Source organism: Ambystoma mexicanum, chromosome 3p, assembly GCF_040938575.1.
Source record: "Ambystoma mexicanum isolate Mex_15411 chromosome 3p, UKY_AmexF1_1, whole genome shotgun sequence".
In the NCBI taxonomy this organism is placed as follows: domain Eukaryota; kingdom Metazoa; phylum Chordata; class Amphibia; order Caudata; family Ambystomatidae; genus Ambystoma; species Ambystoma mexicanum.
The window spans coordinates 880709029-880732745 of record NC_090925.1 but is presented as its reverse complement, the minus strand read 5'-3'; the positions used below and the strand labels follow the sequence as shown (position 1 = coordinate 880732745).

At 47.2% G+C, this 23717-nt stretch overlaps 1 protein-coding gene across 1 annotated transcript in view; it reads left to right on the top strand.

Annotated features, from left to right (window-relative positions):
- Positions 1 to 23717, top strand: part of LOC138581060 (trichohyalin-like) — a 337402-nt gene that overhangs the window by 11840 nt on the left and 301845 nt on the right. The window contains exon 3 of the mRNA XM_069652102.1: positions 1719 to 1800. Coding sequence (XP_069508203.1) covers positions 1719 to 1800 — 82 coding nt within the window. The remainder of the gene's footprint in view (positions 1 to 1718; positions 1801 to 23717) is intronic.

Here is a 23717-nt window from a genome sequence, read left to right as displayed (position 1 = left end):
AAGGAATGCTGTGAACCTTACTGCAGAAAAGCCTGAACCTCCACCAAGAGTGTTTGTTTTGGCTGAGAGATGCTTCCCAACCTGGGGCCACAGGGAGAGGATCACCGCGGGACCAGGACGTCGTCCCGTCGAGCAGATTATAGTGAAGAGTGGGAGTGACACCAGGGAGGGACCCAGATAGACTTTTATGAAACTCTTATAGGCAGCAAGAAGACTATTTTTGGCCTACCTCTCTTAGCCATACATCTGCACTTCCCAACTTGTTCTACATAGCCCGATTAAAACCCTTTGAGCTAGATCAATTAATCGTGATCTCTACGGAGTCCACTTGGCTTCATGACCCTACTTCAGTCTTGCACAATAAACCAGTCTCTTGCTAATCCCACCAGCCTCTTATCATCTTACCAGTCTGCTGCCCATTTTTCCACCTTCACCCAAAATGCCAGCCTATCATCAACCCTACTGGTCACTAATCCAAACTACCATTCTCTCACCATCCGTATCCGCCTCTTCCCCACCATTCTATCCACCCTAACTGTAAATGCCATCACCCATCTTTCTAGTCTCTCATCTGTTCTTCTTGACTCTCACCCGTTATGTCTCCCAACCACTTTAAAATCCAAATCTCCCTACCAGGATTACAGCGTCCCTACCACACATCCTCACAGCATCATACCCTTCATGCTCCTAGCCTTTCACCCACCCTAGCAACCTCTCGCCGGACCTACCAACCTCTTGTCCACTGTACCAGCCTTTTGCCCACCTTAGCAATTTACCACCACTTGACCAGCCTCTTGTCCACTCTACCAGCCTCTTGCCAGCCTACCAACCTTTTCCCTGCGTGTGTCTCTCTCAACCTCTGTACTTGCCTTCCTGTCACTCCACTAACCACTTTTACCAGCTTCACAGCCGACAATTATGAGGACAAGGGCACCGAAAGTAAAGAGAGAGTCAGAACAAAAGAGTATGTGGGCTGAGTGTGGGATGGGACAGTGACCATCCCCTTTCTCTCGGCCCCTGCAGTGCTAAAGTGAGCAGGGCATCTCGCTCATGATGGACGGCACAGCTAAATGGTGCACATACATGTACAGAATAAGAGGTGAGACTGCGTTAGGGAGGTCTAGAGCATGCCGAGGGAAGACTGAGACATGAAGCCACAAGGTTCGAGGATGGAGGGGAAAGAAGGAGTGGAAGTGTTTGTGGGTTGCACATGCATTTGATCACAATGGAACCCTGGATGCAAGGCACAATGGCCGCTGTGTGGCTTGTCCCAAGATTGCACTGTGCCATGCAGATGAGCCATGACTTGGGCATTCAACCTTCGGAACCTCTTCCCCAATCTTGTAACCTCACATATAAGTTCAAGATACTGAGTGGGTGACAAGCTGCTGTCGTGTATATAGCGACCCACTATTACTGGGAAGTACATGCCCAGTTCTGGGCTTTCATTTTGCAAACTAATTCATTCTTGTTGTAATGTTTGGTTAACACCAACGGAACACATTTTATTTGGGACTGGATATGAATCATCAGTAAAAGAAAGCCAATTGCACTATGGGATGGGCGTACTAATTGCGTGGGGCCCCTACTTCTTTGGAGGAAACTAAGCGGGTGCAGGATGAGGTTCAGAGGACAACCATGGTGGGATTTTGCAGTGCTGTTCTTATTGCCATATGTGCTGTTTCTCATGTCCGTGTCTGCTATGGTTTGTCTTACAGGCAGGAAGAGGATGTGTCTACGGCAATGCCCCCCAAAAAGTTCAACAGTCAATTGGAACAGGACAACTTCTCCTGCACCGAGGTACAACTAGACAGTGTGGCCCCCTGTGGGAGTGGGTGAGCTTCAGAAGGGGAAAGGGCAGAAGGGTAAGGGACAAGAATGGGATTGCAGGAAGCGGGATTGAAAGGGAGTCTAACACGTGTGTGTGTGTTGAAACTTGTAGACTTTAGGACTTGCCGCATTCATTCTCATGGCCCTCTACCTCATCCCAATTCTAGCAAATACAGTGGCTCCAGGGCTTTCATTGGTAGGCAACATTGAAGGATGCCCCAATGAGTCACAATACAATGTTTATTTGGAATGTGTGGCCTAAGGAGCTTCAGTCAAAGTAACAAAGGAACTTCAACACGTGCCATTAACCAGTGCAGGCACCAGGAGCCCACACAGCAAAGGCAATACATTTCTGTGCCAGTATACACATCATTGATCACACTCTACACGTGTGTAGCCCTTCAAAGAGTACTTCAGAGTGCCACACGTAGGCTTGGGCCGCAGTTACCTTTAAATTGAAAAAGAGCTTGCAAGCCTTCCATTTTCCAGGCGTCAAGGTAAGCATTTGTGCAAATGAGAGATGCAGGTTTTTATGGGGCATGGTGGTGTGGTAGTGTGCCACAGGATGAGTAAGAAAACACAGATCATATTTGTCCATTTGTAAAACGAGTACCAACAAGACATTTATTTATAGGTGAGAATTTAAAATATGTGTGGGCTGCAGGCAACAAGTACCAAGCCTCTCTGGAACCGTAATCTGCGGAGCCCTGCAGCTCAACCTTTACTGAACCATTCCCATCCATGCAGGACCCCATCAAAAGGGGTGTCAAAATGAGGATGACATGTGCTCCCACCTCTGGCACCACACGCCAACATTTACTCATAAGTGGACAGGTCCTGACTTTAGGGTTGACTAGGGAGTCTCACTCAGCCCAGTGATCGGTACGTTGCCCCTAATCTAGGCCATCCTCTATACCCAGCTCTTATCCTAGACCCTATATAGCCTCTAAGTCGGGGTAGCTGCCCAACTGATCCTAGAACTGGGGATGGTCCAAGGCTCGTAGCCTAGCACAGGAGAGGGATCTACTTCCTGTGGTTCAATAATGCACGTCATCTGATGTCCTTTCTTGAACTCGTCTTCCTTTCCTCTGTGGCACACCAAGGCCACATCTCACCATGGTGGAACGCTGCCTATATGCTGTATCCTAAGCACCATTCTCTTCACATAGATGCCAACCCGCCCCATGTCATTCCGGAGATGCTCATTCAGCCCTGTTTTTTACCCTTTGCATCTTGGTACCTTTAATGCTACGTTTATAGTGGGAAAAGTAAAACTGTACATACCTGAAAAGAACATAAAGGTGTTCTCTTGTGCTATTTCCATCTGTTTCTTTCGATCTTTTATCTAACGTTAGTGTGTCACAGACTGACCAATAACTAAGGTTACACCAAAGTGATTGTAATCCGGAAGGCTGGTGATTTTCTCAAACCTCTGACAGGGAACAAACCTAGGGAAGTCATTACTGGTACAGTTGCATGCTTAAACCATGGTTGACACATCTTGTGTCCACTTTGTATTATGTAGTAGTTTAAAGATACTGAACATATCCAACAGAGTTCTAGTTGAAACTTTCAGTTTGTACATTCATACCGAGATGGTATGAGGTGGCTATTTAATTTTCACCCAAATTAGGTTAGTTAGGCTTTTATTTGACTTATTTACTTCCAATGTCTCTGCTCTGATTCAAATTCAGTTTTATTGACCAGCGATAATACATTTAGAAATGTTCCTACAGAGGCATTCGGATCTTTAAAGAGATATGATTGAGCATATCTGGTGAAATTGTCTTTGATGTCTAGGATATTGGCAGTCCCTTTACTGTTGGATGCTAGTGACAGGAAGTCCTTACAGACCAAGCACATTAGACTACTGCCCTGTAAATGGCCCATTTTAGCTGCAGATTGGCGTAGGTTGTCCTATCAATGTAGTGTACAGAATTGCACAGTGTCTCTTGACATCCGAGGCTAGTGATTGTCAAAAGCATGCTCTTTGGACTAGTTTGTCAGAACCTGATGCCCAATGATCTCATGCAGTTTTGTTAACACTTTGTCTGCCTACCTTCTGGGATTATTAAATTGTCACAATTTCTGTGAATGGTGCAGGTTTACGGGTGGACACAGCTGACTGAAGTTACAACTTACCCAATTTTTCAGCATTTATATTGACTAAAATGGTGGACTGCCTCAGGTGACCCATCATGTCTACCTTGTCAGATTTCAGAACATAAGTGAGGGGTTGTTCTTGCACATCCCAGTGGAATTGGTGCCATATAGATAGTGGTGAAGATTCATTCTTATGGCCCAATTCAAGTCAAGTCTTTTAGTTTGTGGATTGTATTGTATATTTTTAGGTTGGACAGACTATGGCTGGCGTAGTCTGTAGTTCTTACATATTTGCCATCTTCTTGGTACAACCTTGACCCTGGCTCCTCAAGGATGGTAACTGTGTGAAGAAAGTTGGGCTTACTGGGGTTTTTGAATGACAGACTTGGTTCCATGGAATGCTTGTCTCTCAGGGTTCAGAACGCTTTTTTGCACTTGACTGGATACCAGAGGTGGGGTTGGCCTCTTGAAGCATAACTCTGTGTATTTTATGGATGGCCAGTATCCATTTGGTATTCCTCTAAGGAGGCAACTGTTCATGGGAAAGCCAGGAACAAAGTGTTGTTGAGTGTAGAACCCCACAACTCTATGTAGCTGCTTTCGGGTAGGCCAGGTTCTGGGGATTTCTGCCTGTGTTGAAACTACTTCACTCTCAGAGACAGGGTGATTAATGCCCCTGACACTGGCATGACAGAACTGCCACTTTTCTAGAATTTCCTGAGGCCTTGCTCACCATCAGTAACTGCTGCTCCTGCTCCTTCAGAACATAATGTTATTGAAAAACACTAGAACGTCTAATAGGTTTACCTCACCAACTGTCAAGAGGACATCATTCATCCACTACCCCAGCAACAATTTTCACTGAGACATTAACCTAAAATTAACCAGAATCTGCAACTCCTTAAACATCAAACCACTTACATCAACGGTCACAAACTCAAATTAGTAGCCGCTGTAACTTCAGAAGCTGAATGCCTTTTGGCCTTGCACTTTTATTTGACAGACAATGCCGCTTTGGCCATCCAGCTTCACTGCACACCATCTAACCACCATGGCCGACTGAACCATCTAAGTCCCCACACGGGTATTTCAAACATTTGCGATGAGCACACGAGAAAAGAACCTCTTTTATTTGATGTGCTCATCCCACCCCCGGAAAAAAGCCAAGACGTATTAACATCCCGACACACTATGTTACTTCGCCCACACCTATGAAATCATGAATAAACCGCCTGAAACCCTCTGCATAATGGTAAATGCAAGAATGTTCCAGCAGAAAAGGCCCTGTATGCCGACAAAAAAAAGATCTGGCGCAAATGCCAATGGCAGGAAGACCTTGCCACTCTGAAATGGTATAGAATCTTTCCATCGAATTTATTTCCATCAAATCATTATCCATTGATTTTCATTCATTGAAATGCTTTTCCATCGAAAATCATATTAATTGAATGAAATTCGATGGATTTCGATGGAAATAAATTCCAACACAAACATACTCTTAAAGTAGATGTATGGATGTGTTGGAAATTGGGTTGTTGTGTTGAGGAAAGGGTTACATTTGGAAAATGGGGTGGGGTTGGGGGGGGTGTTGAGGGTGGGGTCCCCTGGGTTTGGGGGGGCACTCCCCAATAAACACCACAAGTTAGAGGGAGCTGTCCAGTGCTGAAATACTTTATAGATTTCAGCACTGGACAGGGCTTAATCTTTGAAAAAGGGGGTTGGGAGGAGGTCTGTGGGGGAACCACTGGGCTCGGGGGTGGGGGTTGGGGGGACCCCCCAATAAACAATAAATACCACCAGTTACAGGGAGCTGCTCAGTGTTAAGTTATAGTTTTCAGAACTGGACAACTCCCTGTAACGTGAAAGCGGTATGCATGTTTCATCGAATTGTCATGCAAAAAATGTAAAGTGTTTATATAACGAAACCCTGTTCGATGCATGTGTTTCGATGCATAAACACTTTTCACTTTATGTATGGCAATTCAATTAAACATCTTTTGTTGGTTATATTTCGATTGATTTTACTTTCGATGGTAAATTCCAACACAAGCAAAGAATTCTTACTGACTGTCAAACCATGCATTGCCCCCTGCCTGAACCTGAACCTGCTACTGATATCTGATGTTTTGATTTATAGCCATGCCCACCTACATGTTTTGCCCTCTTTCCTCCCTCTTGAATGTATTTGTGCCCCTGACCAGTACAGCGCTACATTGCCTGCCTGCTGGGTTTGCAACATACACATACCTGTACTTACATGCATACATGCCGAGACAGTGGGTCACAATGCTGGCTCCAGAGCATGGGACAGTGGCTCTGTTCCAGACAGCATCAGCAGCATGTATTCTGCCACATCTGTTCTACCAAGAGAGACATGGTGCACAGCACCGCTGTTTGTTTCCATCTACTTTTAATTACATTTAAGGTGTTTGCAGGGTACAAACCTATTTTAGTCTCAAACCTAGACATAACATTTTTTTCATTATTGCCCACATACCTCCAGATATATTGGCAAAATGAACTCATAAAACACAAACCAGTTTATCATCCCAGCCCTTTTTACAAAGCTAAGGTCAATTCATAATCCTCCCTTATTTCCAACAAATAGGATGTTAAAGTGCCCCAAAGGTTACCACATTTTCCTCCAATCTGTCAATCTGTTTCTGGCGAACAACACGTTTTCTAACCCAATAACATCTTTACTTTTACCTTTCCATTCCGCCATCTTGTTGTCATGAATAATTGCGACCCAGAGACCGCTAATCTTTGGGCTCGTTGTTGTATTTTGGGGTACCTGAATAGACGACCTTAAACAAAATACCACCTTATGGACTGTACGGAAGGGAACCGCACAGGAAAAGGATGGAGGAAGAAGGCCGGCTACTGGAGCCTGCGACATTACTATTTATAGGGAATAAAGAGAGGTTCTTCCGACAAGTGGCTCTGTCTCTTGATTGCAAGTTTAATTGTTTCCCAGCACCAGAGCGTCTGCTCTCTCCATAAACTCCAGTCCACAAACCATGCACCCTGGGACGAAACAACTGGCAATGAGGAGAAATGATCCTGCAGTGCCAATGAAATAAATACTACAGAAATCAATATATAACTAAAAGGCAAGTCCACCTGAAAGAAAAGAAAATAAGACGGCAATCCGCCCCGGCGTCCTAAGGTACGAAAGAAAAGAAAACAAGAAAATTGGTCAAATTGGCCTGTGCCGATTCCTGGTGTCCAAACCAAAGTAAAAGAAGAAAACTGCAGGCCGCCGTACCGAAGAAGACAGCAGTCTGGCGCACCAAAGAAGATGGAAATCCACCACACCAAGGAAGACGGCAGTCTGCCGCACTGTAACTGTCCGCCACACCGGCAGTCCGCTGCACTGGATGAAGACAGCAGTTTCTTGCACCGGCAGATGACGGCAGTCCGCCACAAAAGAAGATAAGAGTGCAGTCTGCCACACCAAGAAAAGTAGGCAGTCCACCACCCTGCGAGCGATGAAGATCCAAAGTAAACAAAGTGCACGGCAGCACGTCCATCCATAAAAAAGGGCAATCCGCCCTCCTTAAAACATGTGCCAATACCAGCCCCATAAGTAAATGCTCTCCGCTGCACTCTGCCCCTATTGGGCCCAGTTCTAGTGCTAGCGGCCCTCTGCCGCCAATCCATCAACTGGCAATCCACCACTCTGCCTACTACAAGGGCTAGCCGCAAAAGGGAATTCGCCACAATGAAATATTGGAAAGCTGCCACACCCTCCAACTAGAAAATGTTTCACAGTACTCCCGCCATCCACAACAGAGAAGGTCCACCATCAACTGCAGCACAAGAAGGCAAGTACGCCTTACCCGCCCGCGTGCACTGTATTCCACAATCAAAGGAGCTTCTCCAGCTCATTGACTTTGAAGATCACGAACACCTAGCGGTGCCAGCCCCCATTGGTGCCCCCCGTCATGTGAGGATGACATACCTAGGGGAAACCAAAACCTGAGCAGTCAGTGAATAATAGTCTGACGACAGTTTACATTTTTTGGAAACCCAGATCACAGTTTATTGGAGCATACAACACAAAGGGGGCAGTCCCAGCCCTAAAGCACCCTGGTTCATGACCATCTATACCAAAAACGCCTAGCCCCCAAAAAGTAGGGCAACACTTCTGACTGTTCCGGTGTCCCCTTGCCACCTCCAACATGTCGCAAGGCACCGGACATTTGCGCCAGATTGGTGCACAGAGTGCTTCTCCCTCGGGCCACTGCACATGAAGGTGAGGAGTCTCCAGTGTCCATAGGGATCCAATGCCCGTCAGCTGACTTTGGCTCGAGTACGGCCATCGGGAAACTGCCCACGTTTCAAGACGCGGCATCCTCCCCGGCTAGGACTGCCCCTAACTCCGCCTGTGACAAAAAAGGAACAATTAGTACAAAATAAAGCTAGGAATTTCACACAATTCCCTTCACCCACTTACACCTCGATCTCCGCTGAAAATGTAAAAATTAATATAAATTGAAGCATGCAAGCATTTTTAAACCTCTTCCACGACGCACGCCGCTCTATGCTAAGAATTGGAACAACTGTAGACAGTGAAACAAGAACCTTAAAACACTGCCCTTTGAACCTGCTTACCCCTCGATGTCCACTGAAAACGAAAATTGAATACAAATCGAAGTCCACCAAACTTTAAACACTTTTACCTATTCACACCCTACACTCTACTGAAGAATTGAAATTTGTACAGCATGGAGCAAACAATTTAACCCACTTTCCTCTGAACTTACTTACACCTCGATCCACTCTGAAAATGTAAATTAATACAAATTGAAGTAAGCAATCATTTGAAACCATTTTCCTTTACCCCCATTGACACCTCGCTCTCTGGTTAAAAATTGATCAATTAATACCCAACATAGAAAGCCAACCCTTGAAACTCTTTACAACACTGCCACTTACACCTTGCACCTCAGTGCAACCTAATTCCAACCTCCCAGTCTTTACCTACCTAAATCCTCACACCCTAGTTCAACCCAACTGTGCTCCCTAACCTACCATTGGGTGCGAGTTGGTGGGTAATTCGACAGAGGAGGACTGCAAAGAGGCAGTTCTTGCAGTCCTCCGTATTTGTAGGCCGTCCCCAGTTCTGGCCGGAAATGCCCGCCCTGGGGATGCCCGCCCCCACTCTTGATGGAGCGGAAGGGGTAGGGACCTCCATAGCCGGGAGGGAGGCTGCCAGAGGGGCACCCACGCTATGTGGGACGTCCCTCGAGCGCCCCCTGCAGGGGCTGAAACATCCCCTTACCCCCCACATTCACACTTGACAAGAAGAAATCTGACACGCCATCCTCCCACGCGCAAAATGGCCAACCCAAGAACTGATAAGATGGAAAAAGAGATACTGGCCTTGAGAAAGAATAAATAATACAAAGTTTGCAATGGGAGTGCCCAGAAGGATGAGTATGAATCCATGAGAGGGGTGTTCCACTTTGATGGGAGGGAGATGGTACCCATTGAGGAGACCTCCACTCCTGAAAGGGAAATAAACAGGGGATAGATGCACACACTGATTGATTGGCACCAGAGAGGGGTGGGTACAACAACAACAACAAAAAGTTGACCATACTGCAGCAACAAAAGAGCCAACGGGTGACAACCAGTTGCCCGTCATGAAGAAACATGACATACCGCTCTTCACCAAAATAAAAAAGAAATGTTTGGCGGTTGCCAAGAAAAAAGCTGAAGGTGCAAAGGACCAGGAGGCGAAACAGGAGAAAGGCACAGGAGAACATAAGGAATAAATGTGGCACATGAATAAATGAGCATGGATCATTGAAGGTCAAGGTGCACGCGAACAGTCGTGAAGACCATCAGTGGCACGTAAAGTTCCAGCAAGGATGTGAGAAGTGACCGGAGCACACCGCCCGCCTCAAAGAGATGAACGGTGTTGTAGGCTATGGCACAAGGTCAACTACTAATAGGAGGGCAGTTGAAGACCTAAAAAAGGAAGTACACCTGACAGACCAATGTACAACTTGAGCATCACCAGCAGGACGGAAGGATCAGACAGTGGGAGATCGAAAATGGGGTGCAGAGCAAGCACAGTAAAATCACTGTGACAGTGATGTCCAAGCAACACCTAGAGCAGAAGTTTCATCTATGGAAGGAGGAAGACCAACAAGAATACAGCCAAGACCCCCAAAGATTAGGAGGAGAAATAAAGGGGGCAACTGAATGATCAGTGGGGGGGGGGTGGATGGAGTACTCGGACAGACGACTTTAAATGAAATACCACCTTAAGGTCTCAATGGAAGGGAACCACACAGGGAATACACTGCACAAATCACACTCCTAAGGGTAGTTGAGCAAAAACCATACATCCCGCCGAGGGAGCTAATAAAAGCATCAACAATATCTGGGTAAAGGGCAGCCTTTTATGAAGGAGAATAGACACCCATCACTTGTGTGAAAAGGGAACATGAAATGCCTGTCCCACCCCTGCGCCAGCTTCCCTTACTCAGTCACATCTAGGTGGGTTTTCTGAAGGAAGACTATGTCCCCGCTCATCCAGCAACAGATGTAACATTTTCTGGTGCTTAATCGGGTCTCCCAAATCCTGAATGTTCAGCGAGATAAGCCAACCCTTAGTCATGTCAGAGATCCGTAACGCAGAGGTGCCCCCAGACCCTCCCACCCCACCCAGGATAGTGTAGGCCCCTTATCAGATTCCAAAGATATCCCCATCCCCCCACGTATCCCCCAAAGAGCCAGCCTGCAACCTCCCTTCAGCCCCCTCAGCATAATAATATAGCATAGGAAAAAACAATCAAATATTGAGCCCCCAAGTGGGGAGCCCAATGAAAAGAATAAACAGCCAATGCGGTACCAATGGGCATGACTCCACAAGTCCATGATTCGCAAACAATTGTGATCATTCACAGCGACTAAACAGTTGCACTCAAACATAACAATGGAGGGGCACGATGAGCCGAATCATTCAGGAATGAAAAGATCCAAGATTACTAACACAGTTTTCCCCCAGCTCGAAACAAAAAGCACAATATTAATGGCACCTAGGAAACATAGATGTTCAAAACCGCCCCATCAGCAGCCATTGCAGCATACATTATAGAGATTACACCACTCCACCCTCAAGCCAAGGCGCTGCCTCAACTTCCAGCGCCCTCCCCCTTAACCAGGCACCTTGTTCAGCAGGCCAACCCCTGCCAATCTCACTAGCCCCCTGGGCCGTCTACCCTTCTTCTGCCACCTGGAATTCTGATTGGCATTGCTGCGCTCCAGTTGTCTTCTTTAGAGGAGGTGGCCTGCGAGTCTAGGTCAGGAATAGCATCTGGTCCCAAAATGTAATTCCAGCCCAGGAACGCCAGGCCTCGGATGTAGAGTCAATTGAGTGCCACTTCTCCCCCACCTGAAAGCACCAGAGCGCTGGGAACTTCAGGTAGTAACAATGGGTTCGAAGATTGGGTTACATTCCCTGCAGCACCTAGAAACCTCCAGCGAAAAGACATTGAACAGCTGAATTTGTGCTATCCCAGCTGGATGGGGCCATGCTGGCGATAGGCTTTAAGAACAGCCAGTTTATGCAGGAAATTTAGAAACTAGATTGTGATAATTATAATTATAACATGTGGCGGGTGTCTTTAGGTGGTTTTCGGGATCAGTGCTGTAAGGAAGGCATGGTATCAAAGTAAGACAGACATAAGTGATTACAGTTCAAGGGTGTTTATTTAACTTTATCAGGGGTGTGAAAAATGCCTATCTAAACTTAAATCTAAGATGGAAGCAAGCTACGACCATCAAATAATAATAATACAGTCCTAGTGGAGTCGAGTCAAATAAAAAGGGGCAATACTAAAAAAAAAAAAAATAACTATTGCCAATCCTTACCGCTAAGCTACAAATAGTGTGGGATAATGTTCACAAAAAGAAAGAAGGGTTTGCAAAATGATAAGTCAGGAGGTTTAGGTCGTTGGCCTCCCTTCCCCACGTTTTTAGCATGAGACAAGGCGGGTCACTCGAGCACAGCACACTCTTGTGCTTCTTCGGCACGAGGTCACAGTTCCTTTCCAAATATTCAAGCCGGGTGATTCACTGTTCACTCTGGATCCCCCGCAGCCGGGCTCAGGTCCTTCTTTCGCAATTAGCGTCTTTCAGTCGGGTTCGGACTGACTTTTATTTGCAGGCATCCCACAGTCGGGTTCTCATTTGCCACAGCAATATCTTCTCGGGTGAGTTACTGTTCACCCAGGATCCTCCTGGTCCGATCTCAGATCCCCTTTTATACAATTAGTCCCCCTCAGACGGGCTCAGACCAAATTGAGTTTATAGACAATCGAAGACTTTTGAATGTGCACAGGATTCAACTTACCCCGCTGCAGGACCACTTCGATTTCACATTTCAATGATTCTTACACGCTCAGAGGGACACCAAACAGAGACCTTCAAGTGAGCACCCCTGTGGTGCCAGGCCACTCTGTATCTGTTACCTATCTTGGTTTCAAAAAGTTCAATCATATACAAGTTCTCTTTCTCCATACAATGTTGCTGCTTGCAACCTTGAGCATAACACATTCCGGTCTGCTATCAGTTTCTCCAACTCACCGGTTGTGCTGTACTCGCTGGTGTCGCTTTGCTGTCTGAGTCAAGGACAGTACCACAGTGGCAATCGCTTCTCCCTGCCTTGGCAATCAACGCGGGAGGGCCCCGTGTACCTTTGACGCACACTACACCGTTCTTCAGCTACAATTCACGGTCTTATGTTTCTTTTCTTTGAGGCTTCTTGAAAGTCGCGGTCCTTTCTCCAAAAGGGCCTTTCTCCTTGTCGTCCTCTCTGCTCTTGCCGCCTTTCTCCTCAGATTAAACTGCCATCTCGGGAATTTCTGCTTCCTCATGCGTTTTGCCTTGCTCAGAGTGTGCTTTCGTGCTCCGCTTTTTATCCGTGTGGGGAAGTGTGATGGAAGTCAGGTGTATGTAATTATCAGTAATTGCCTGACTCTGCATGACCCTTGTGTTGGGATATGTTAGGTATATGGCTCTGGTGTTAGTTCATTGTCGCTCAAAATGAACTGTTCGTGAGAAAGTGTTTGTGTCCGAAAATGGGGGGGGGTTGAGTTTTTAGGTATCCTACCTGGTAGAATGGGAAAAAGGTGTTATAAGGAAGGGGAGACTGCATCTCACCCTTCAGTGTCCCACTTCCACTCCCCAAAGACCCCCCATCCAGGTGATTCTCCCACACTGGTCCACCCCCAGGAACTGGATCCAATAGTGATGGCTGTGTCCTGGCCACCTGGATGACAGATCCCCGTAGACTAGTGGGTGAGACACCTTCTGGTTTCTCACAGTGCCCTATGGGCACGTTCAATCAGCAGTTCCCTGGGGTTGCTTCGATGGAGCTCCGACTGCCAGATCGAGTTAAGATAGCCATCCAGATCAGTCCCTTCCATGCCCTCCGGTACGCTGACCAGGCGAACATTGTTACGGCGGGAGCGATTTTCTTGATCGTGCAATTTTGCGCCCAGTCACTATATCTCCCTGATGGCAGCATCCAACTCCTGGGCCCTGTCCCGTTAGTTATCCTCAACCACACTGATCTGCTGCTCGTTGTTAGGAAAGATTTCGTAATTGTAGGTAATTTTCCTTCCATGTGGCAACCCCTAAACTTTTTGCTATTGTTTTTAACCTTGTTCTTGACTTTGCCAGAGAAGTACAGCCTTCTGCCGCACTTCTCTGGGCTTTCGCTCCTTTCTTACGGGGAAACTGACATGCCCTTAAGACAGTCAGTACCGGGGAACGCTGTTTCCCGTAGTTTCTTTTATCGTGTTGCGGCTTTAGTGCAACATGACACAAGAGGGCACTGTAAGCTAAGTTACAGCTCTCTTGGGTCTCTAGCCTTCTACAGGCCCTAGATACTCTTTTAGGATGGTATTTGATCGGTGCAAGTCATTCAGGGACTCGAATGGTGGCAGCGATCGTTTTGTTTATTTTGAGCTCCTTTTGGCGTTTTGAGCACGTTTTTCGCACTGAACCCAAAATGGTGGCCTGGCTCCCAAAATGGCCAGTCCACGAGGCTCCTTTGTCCTGTCCACTGACCGTCTTGCTCCCTTCACCTTCCCCAGGTCGGGCGACCCGGGGCCTTCCTTATTTGGGCATGTACTTTCCCGCGAAACGTGGTTGCTTTCGCGGGCTTCTACATGTCGTTTGTGTGCCTCCAGGGTGTGGGCTGGGATGTCTGGTCCCAATACACATCCTGGGTGCCAGAGAGTCTAGGGTGGTGTGAATGCCTGGGACCACCGTGGTCCGTGATTGGTCCACGTATGGTATGTGTGTTGATGAGCGGATCTCCCATTGGCTCCCCTCCGTTTTGGCGCGAAGGGAACCGTGGATAAGAGGGGGCTGGAAACACCACTACCATGTCGATCTCCTGAGTTCTCACGAACGAAGGAATACAGGAGCCAAGTATCCTGCAACCAAGAGGCTGGACCGAGGAATCGCTGGTGACCCGCTGAAGGAATCCTCCTTTGCACTGCTGTCGTCCTGTGAAACCCTTTCCTCCTTTGATCGAACCAGAAGGCCTGTATTGGTGCTTCGACCTTTGGAATAGCAGGAACAGCTATTCCCGGCGACTTCATCATCTCCTGCCAAGTAAGCCTTCGGAAGTGTCTCTGGGCCATCCAGTTGACTGACCAGCTTACAAGGGAGTCCTGCTCTGTAACTGCCGCCAGGTTGTGTTGTATTTCGAGTCCTGGTCACTCTCCCACGCTTCGTACGCTTGGCGTTCCCAAGTCTGAAGGGAGGAGTGTACATTTGACTTGAATACACACGGCCGCTCCGTTGTCCTGCTGCGGCAACAAAACTGTGCTGGTTTCGTCGATTGGGACGTCTTTTTGCTCTACACGACTACGAGGCGTTCCCTGCTCTTCTGAACCTGCCAGCTGCTGAAACTAACGTGGAGAAGCCTGGGTCTGCTTGCTTCGGGGACCGGTGAGTAGTTTAGCTAGGATCTGGTCGCCCTCCTGCAGTATCCCATTGCTTTTCCCTGCTGTGTAAAAACAGCACCCTTTTGGCCGTACTCGCGCTCTGCTTCTGCCCGCTGTGGAGGCTGCGCTTGAGTTGCGGAACCTGTTCTCCTTCTGCTGTGCACTAACCCGAACTGCCTGACTTCCTCCGAAGAGCTTCCCCTTTTGCCCGTTGGCACCGGCGTGGCAGGTACTTTGAGCACAAGGCTCCACTCTTCGCAGGGCTCGGACTTCCATCTAGTTAGGTGCCTCTGAAGGCGAACTGAGTCTAAAGCGTTATCGCACTGCCTGTTTTCCTTTCCTTTCAGGTGGACTACATATTTCGTGCTTTAAACGCTTGCGACTGTGTATTTGTATATATATTGTGTTGATATGGTATGTGTTGGTTTAATATTGTGATATTGTGATTTTCTCGCTACGGTCATTGTTTTAAAGGCCTTAAAATAAATGTGTTTATATTTTTGATATAACAACTGTTTGGAGTAGTTTGTAAGCGCTCTTGCTTTGTGTGCTCATTGCGGGCTTTCAGTCACCCTCACCCCTCTTGAGACCTAGTCTTGACCGCCGCGATCGCTACCTTGATTGGTCTGGCTTGTCCAGAGGTTACCCTGTTCCAAGTAATTAGGTTGGCCTTCTGAACTTCTGCGCCACCAGGACAGAGTTCAGAAATCCGTCTTAACACTCGTTGACCAAAGTTCTCTCTGCCTGAGCATTTAAGTGATTGTTAATGTCTTTGAATTCTTTTGCCAATTCCTGCACTGCCAGGTTAGTTTCCTGAGACCGTTGATTCAGCGTATTCATTTCTGCTGATATGGCTTGGAATTGGGCTGCTGTATCCATGTCTTCCATGTCAGTGGTGTCTTGTGTGGTATTGGTGGACCGTGTGCCTCCCTGTCGCCCTTTGGGACTGGCATTGTGTTGCAGCAGCTGAGGCGTGGACATGACCTGCTCACCTCTATGGGGTACAGGAGACGTGCCCCCACTCAAGGTGAGCCACCAGCACTAGGTTTCTTTTGGTGTCGCTCCATCCGTTCCACTGCTCCTTACTGGTTCACACACCTCAGCGGACTGGTGTCCCACTCCAATTCTTGCCTCCCCGTGACGGGGCGGCAACCACACAGTCCAAGGGCAGCTCTCGCTGTCTTTGCGAAATAGGCGCACATGCAGCTATTCCGGACTGTCTGCTGCCAATTATCCACCATGTGTCAGCCAAGCCTTGTCTTTGGGTCTCAGGTCCGCCTCAGCGATTTGGTACCTACACAAGGGGCCGATGTAGCATGTTGTGGTAATCAGGGTTCAGCCTACGGGGCTCAGTCAGCATCACTAACTTCCTTCCATCCAGCGTGGTCTGTGTCTCTCTATGACATTTATGTTGGAAATGTCGTTATCCCCAGTGGTAGATGAGGGCCAGCGTCCCGAGCCCCTGCTCCCCATGTTGCTTTTTAGGTACCGCATGGTGGATCCTTGCACTCGCAGACCACCGTGGCTGCAAGCCTGGTATGGGATCTCTATCTGACAATAAATGTTTGCAGGCCAGGGGATCCGCTGCCATACCAGCAGTGCTCCAGGCTCCAGGAAGGGGGCCACTCCACCTCTGTTGCTCCCAATGTGGCAGATCGTGCTATGGAGGGGCAGGGAGCCACCCGCACCACGGTCTGCTCTAGGGCAGAGCGGGATGGCACCACATTATCCCTGCAGCACCCTCCTCAACTGGCGTGGACCATCCTCCCCATCTGCCTTCATCAGAACTTTGCTTGGCAGTGGTAGCCAGCACCAGAGAAGCTGCTGAGCTGCCCAGACTGCACCTCTCCTGCAGGGTGGTCCCCTGCTTCACTGTCCAAAGCCCGGGTGGGCCGTGTTCATATGTGGAGCAGGAAAATGGTTTGTGCCCATGCAGTCCAGCTACAGGACCTGCATCCAGAGTATGGGGCTAGTAGTTGCAGATGGTATTCTCGGTACCCCAGGCAAAATGTGGGCATGCTAGTAGTGTTCAGGCGTGCATATCTTCACATCATCCCCTTCAAATGCAACGTGATCCGGGCATTGGTTTGATCATTTCTAATTTCTAATGCTGCCATTCGGACTGAAAACAGCTTCATGGGTTTCACAAAAGTGTTGGTGCCGCTGGTGAGTCTCCTGCACGTGAAAAGAATTGTGGTCCATCCGTACATAGATGACTGATTAATCCATTCCCCTCCAGCTGCCCAGACGATGACGGATGTCAAGGTCATTTGCACTTTATAGAAACACATGGGAGGAGGATCAACTATGGAAAACGCTGCTGACATCGTCCCAATGATTGGAGTTCATAGATTTCATTTTAGACACAGTCCAGAGCACAGTGTTCCTTCTTCCAAGGTGGGCACTAAAGATAAGGAGCCGAGTGACTGCTCTTCTGGCAACTGCAGCTCCCACAACATGTCAAAAGCTGCAAGTCCACAGACAGTGTGCAGCATGTGCATGTGTATTAACAGTGCTGTGGGCTTGGTTGCACCTCAAGCCTTTGGTATGACATCTTCTAAATCATTGAAATCCACAGGAGGTGAAGCACCAGAATCGTATTCCCATGTCTGAGGACGAAGCCTGGTCACTACAATAGTGGCTGAGGTAACAAACAGTGACGTAACACTGTGCCAACTGACCCCCAGATCCCATGACAATAACTACTGATGCCAGCCTTCTCATATGGGACCAACACTGGCACAAGAGTCATTGCAGTGTTGGTGGTCAGCATCAGAAACCCCCAACTTATCGAATTGGTTGAAGTTGGTGGCCATCGGTTGAGCACTGGAAGGGCTTGCTCCTCAACTGCTTAACAAAGAGTTAATGTATGCTAGGAAAACATTGTACACTTCACTTCCTTGTTGGCATCCCACATATGGGGTGGACAATCTCCAGGCAGATGCTCTGAGGAGGTCTTTCCATCCTCCCAGGAATTCTTGTTGGACCTCCGGTTGTTTCTCCAGCTTTGCAGTCAGTGGGGCTGCTCAGGGATAGACGAGATCACACACCAATGCCCAGCTGGTCCATTTTGTTCTCCAGGGTCAGGGATCGGGCTGCTTAGGGGTGGGTTGCTCTATCATTGACGTGGCCCCTGATCTCTCAGGTCCTTGACAGAATCTGAAAGGAAAATGCTTAGGTTATCCTGATCATTCCATTTTGGAAGAGGAGGTCCTGGTTCCCTCTGTTGGTGAAGCTTGCCTCATGTGCTGCGTGTGTGTTTCCCCTGGTGCCATCTCCTTTCAAATGGCCAAGCATGTCCCAAACTGCCCTGAGAAATAAATGTCTGTCAGCTTGGAAACTCAACAGGAAGGGCTGCTTGCTAAAGGGATATTTCCCGAGGTTGCTGGTATTCTACAAAGTGACTGCAAGTCATCAACCCTGAAGGTTTATGAGAGGCACTGGGCATTGTTTTATAGATGGTGTGCTTGGGGACATGTTGCCTCATTGTCTTGTGACCCTTTGCGGATTCTAGACTTTTTGCTGGATGGTTTTTCATTGGGATTGGCAGTGCTCTCATTATGCAGGGTGGCATTGCCCCTGTGGAACCTTATGCGTCCAGGTGTTTTCAGACCTTACTGAAAGAACAGCCTCCTCAGCAGCTAGGCCTTCCAACTTGGGATCTTCCCACATTATTAGAGGCATTGGTTGAAGCCCCGTTCGAACCTCTGGTAGGGATGTCTTTCAAAATGCTCACTTTGATGGTATTACTTCTGTTAATAGTTGCCTCTGCCCATAGACTGGGTGACCGGGGTTCATTGTCAAGTCAAACTCCTTACCTTGTCTTTGGACCTTCGTTGTTGGTCCTTAAACTTCCCCCATCTTTTTGACCAAAGGTGGATTCAGTATTTCATTCCTCATAAGAACGCCTCTACTCTGCACCTAATGGATATGGGTAGAGCTGTGCATATTTATTTGGTTGGCAGGGCTTTGGTCCTGCGATTCGTTGTTGGAATCTTTTGGTCACGATCATGTAGGGACATAGTCTTCAGAAGCCACCATTAGCTGGTTGGTCCAGGCATGTATTTCAGTGGTATATCCGTGTGTTCCCGTGCCATGGGTTTCACAGGGCAGGTCCCCTAGGGGAGTGGCAGCTTTGTGGGAGGAGTTGAAAGGGGTATCTCTGAGGGAAATCTGCAGGGGAGCTACGTGGGTGTCTCCTTCTACCTTCATATATCACCACAAGCTGTCTCTTATTGACGTATCTGAGGGTCCATTTTGTAAATCGGATTTATAGTGTGCACTTACCTGAAATAATACTATGTGTGATGAATCAGGGATGATTCCTCCCAGAAACCTGGTCTGGGACCCTCCTCATGTGGCCATGGAAAGGCGGCCACTTCCTGATACCAACCCTGGGGGTGGTGTACTGCAGGATAATCAGATGGGGGGAAACAGACCAGGAAGACTGGGGCAACCCCCTATTTAACTTACCCCGTAATCCCACACTTTTGATAGCTGTTTGCCATACTGCTGAAGTTGAAATAATTACCTTTACTGAAGGGGAAAACAAGTCCCAGAATTCCAGGAGTACTGAGACAAGGAAGAGGGCTGAAGAGGCATGCAGTTGTAGAAGTCAGGCAATTGAGCCTCACAGCCCACACCTGAAGGAAGCTGGGAAGCATAAAAGGCCCCCTCAGGTGCAGGCAATTGGAAGAAAGAGTGGAAGGAGGTGGAACTGTGAATGGAGTGTGAGCCATAGCAATAGTAGCAGAAAGAAGAAGGCATGAGGCTGGAAAACCAAGCAGAAGTGGGAGAACAAGAGGGACGCCGGAATGTGGAAACAGCAGATTTCACCTGCATGTTCTGAGTGAGTCCTGTTCCCCCAAAATCTAAAGTGCAGAGACTGTGCAGCGGAAGACGTGCACAAGAGCTGTTTTTTCCAATGTGAGCCTGATTGCTGTGGTTGCCGTGCAGAGACTCTGCTGGAGACCGAAGCGAGGATCAGTTTTCAATCTGTGGGTCTTAGGAGCGAGCGGGGCTCCAGAAACATGTGACCGGACCAGAGACATCTTCACAGAGGAAGGGTGTGGGTTCTAACGAAGCCAGAAGCGACAGAAGTCGTAGAATAAGTCGGGAAACCAGTGCCAAAGAAGCCCATGAGTGAAATACGGCTTTCTAAAACAATGTGCGAGCATTGCCGGCAACAGTATCCAGCTACATGATAACTTACATAAGAATTAAAGTGAGTAAAACTTGTTAGTTGAATTTAAAATGGCAGCCCAATGGAAATGTAGCACTCGTTTGGAATCTGGAAGATTCTTTTACTTGCGTATAAATCTAATGCTACTAAAATCCATTGTTAAATTGTTAAAAAGACTGTTTCAACCTAAAGGAGTGGTTGCATGTCTCCAATTAAGGGAGTGAACGCTGCAAATACCATTACCGAATACTTAACATTGGCAATACAATTGTGGAAATCTTTAACCTATGACAAGTACATCAAAGGGTGGTCGCGTGTGCCTAATTGTGATTCCTAAAGACACAACTGAACTCTATTCTACACTTTTGTACAGGAATACAATGTTATACCAATCTTTAAACCTTGGAATCTATATCAAGATGATGTTGCTTGTGCCTGATTGTGTTTCCAACAGAAAGACTGAATCCTATACTATACTTGAATGCAACATACTTTTCATTTATAAGAAGTTGAAGTGTATAAACGGTTAAAGAGAACACGCATTGCCCATGCCAAGAGGCGCCTTATACTACCAGTAAAACCAACCTTTTTCAAATACAAAGAACAATCCAGATGTACTGCGAAGCTACTAACTGTTAATTGGCCTAGAACACCATTCTGCAAGCCTTACCTGAAGCTAAGAGAGTGGTACCAAGGTTTCTGGGTAATTGATTGGACTGATAGCTGGCAGAAAGGTGCAGGTTAAATTGGGGAAGGGGAACTGGCTTTTGTAAAGACTATTTAAAGGAGACTCAACCTATAGTTCCCAAGACTGTGGAAGCCAGAGAGAAGTGAGTCTTTAAGACAAAACTAGGTTGTTATTGTGGCAGATAGACAAGAGAGGCTAAGAGGCTGCCCCATTGAAGAACGTTATTCAGAGGAAGAGTGGCTTGCCTACCCGAAGAGGTTGTAGTGCATTACAGAATTTCTTGTTGAAATCTGTCTAAAATTCCAATTCATTGAAGTTGTAGTAGTCCAAAGTACTGAAGCTGTGGTAGTATGTCTTGTTGTCGGTAGATTCAACATTGCATTTGTCTAAACAAAGTGGAATACTGTGGGATAAAGGTGACTGTTCTCATTGTGAAGCAAGTAGAACTGGAGATTTTGAAGTTAAAGCAGCAGCAATAAGAATTCATCCTGACAAAAATACCATTGTGAATGCTAAAACTGTAATTCAAGAAATTCTAATGGTTAACCAAACACTGTGTAGTTCCCTCAGTGGGGTATTTTCACCTATTCCGTCCACTTGCTGTCAATGGTCGGGTCCTCGCGAGGGTGAGAGATCAATGGTGATAGTTCCTGTGCTCTCGGTTTCCTGGGGCTTGTCCATTGATGAATAAGAATGTCTTAAAGAAGAAAGCAAGAATGAGAATAGCTGTTGGAGCTTGATTGGGGTTCAGCTGTCCTCTTCGTTGATAATGGATGTCCAGTCCGAATTCAACAGAGGCAGTTGAGGTAAGAGATAGAATCCTTGAAGTCCCGATATTACTTTTGGATTTCTTTCTAGTAGTTGTTTTTTGCCTCTTGATGTCGGGTCTGAGATGGAAAGAGCAGCAAGGCTTTAGTAGTAGCAGAGGATGCATTAAGACTTGCCTGAGGGTTCAACAAGGTAAGGAGTAACAGAAGTAGACACCTAACTGAAGTGGATTTGCAAGGAAGTTCATGCTGATCCCTGCACTCCCCAATAAGTGCTCAGACAGTGCTCAGTCAGTGATTCTTCATGATCTGAAGAAGAAAGTTGTCCTTACTAAGACACAGGTCCCGAAGAAGATGATCATAATAAAAGCCATCATCGAAACCGGTCGACTCTCAATGGCATGAGGAAGCTCATGCAGAAGGCAATGTTCATCAAAAATCAATTTGGACATGTCCACTAAGCCAGTTGTTGTTTACTAGATAGTCTCTAGTTACTTTTTGCTCTCTAAGGCGAGCATGTTTTTTTAGCCTCTAACAACCCTTAGGTCTATAGTGTATGGACCTGCCTCCGTTGAATGGTGAATAAAACACAGACTGAAATCCTGAATGAGAGAACAGCCCAGCACCACTAAGACTGAGACAGCAGTGATTCCCACCCTGTAACGGAGAAAACATATAGTCAAGGCCTAATGCATTGTTGTTTTTTAATGACTTTTGCTGGTATGAAAGAAGAGTAGATAGGGAGAGATTCTCTACTATCCCTGTTAGATAGGCGATACACCATCTGTAGCCTAGGAAAATAATCCATAGACAGGGACAGGGTTTTCTTCTAAGGGATAGCCTGTATGTGTGTGATCTCGTAGAGATACTGATGTGGATGTGTGACTAGTATCTAGAATGATTTTCTGGACACCGTTGAGTAGTGTTACCCTAATCTTCTGTAACGGTTGGATCAGTTCCGTGGTCTAATTGTCCGCTTACGAACGAGCCCTTGGTGTTTAGTTAGTTAGGCCGTTCTGTGACTGTCAGACGCTGCGCTTCTCCTGAAGGCAAAATCAAGCTCCTGCAGGAACGGGTCATTACTAAGGTATTCCTTGCCCTAGCTCAACGCTGCTTTGTGATTACCTTCCTTCTTCCTTGCTCCTTCTCCCGGCCGCGTGTTTTCCTTGTGTTCCTGGTCTTCCTTCTTCCTGGTCCTTTGCCCTCCCCTTGCCCCTTCCTTCAGTTTTGATTTTGGCCTGTTCCCTGGATACTCCTTGCATTCTGCAGCACTGCCTTTGTAATCTGGACACCAGCATTCCACTCTTTTTCTGGATCAGGTTTTTTCCCACTGCAACGGTTTTTCCTATTTTGGTAGCTAGCTTGGGATGCCTTCCTGCCTGGTGCCACTTCTATCAGACAGCATGGCGTCTAGAGAAAACCGCCCCTATCTTCATGACTCCTGCTCTAATCAAAAGAAATGCTGTGAGAGATCTTCCATCTCAGCCTCAGAAGCCAAGGCACAGGTGAGACCTATAAACTTACCTCGGTCTCCTGATTTGTGACCCGTCACAAGATTGTTGAACGCATTAGTCCTGACCCTCGGACCCGACAACAAGCGGCAGAAAAACAGACATGAATATTATCATAGGTCAAGTAGGAATTTGGGGCCTTTTTGCAGCCACCCAATCATTGGATGGCTGCCCAACTCCACTTTCACTTGCTTTTTACTGTTGTTTCTCACAAGTGTGTATTCAGACTTTCAATCCAAACACCATTCGCAAACATGCAAACATGTTATTTCTGGTTTTGTGAACTCCAATACCCCTGTCCGAGGCAAGCACCTGCCATGACCAGATATCTGAACCTGTCTCTCTCTCTCTCTTTCTCTCTCCCTCTCTCACCCCCTCTCTCTCTCTCTCTCTCTCTCTCTCTCTCTCTCTCTCTCACGCACTCTCTCTTTGTCTCTCCGTGTGTCTCGCTCTCTCATAATAACCATAATAACCATATTTGGACATTGGATTGGAACTCTGTACTGGATTTATGCAGATGTCCCTTATGGGGTACAGCAAACTGTACCCCACTGCAATCACACACAGGTTTCCACAAACCAGTGGAGGAAAAGTTGCATTGGGAAATAGTCTGAACACCCTGGCACTGGGGGACCTTTCGTTCCTCTAGTATGCATA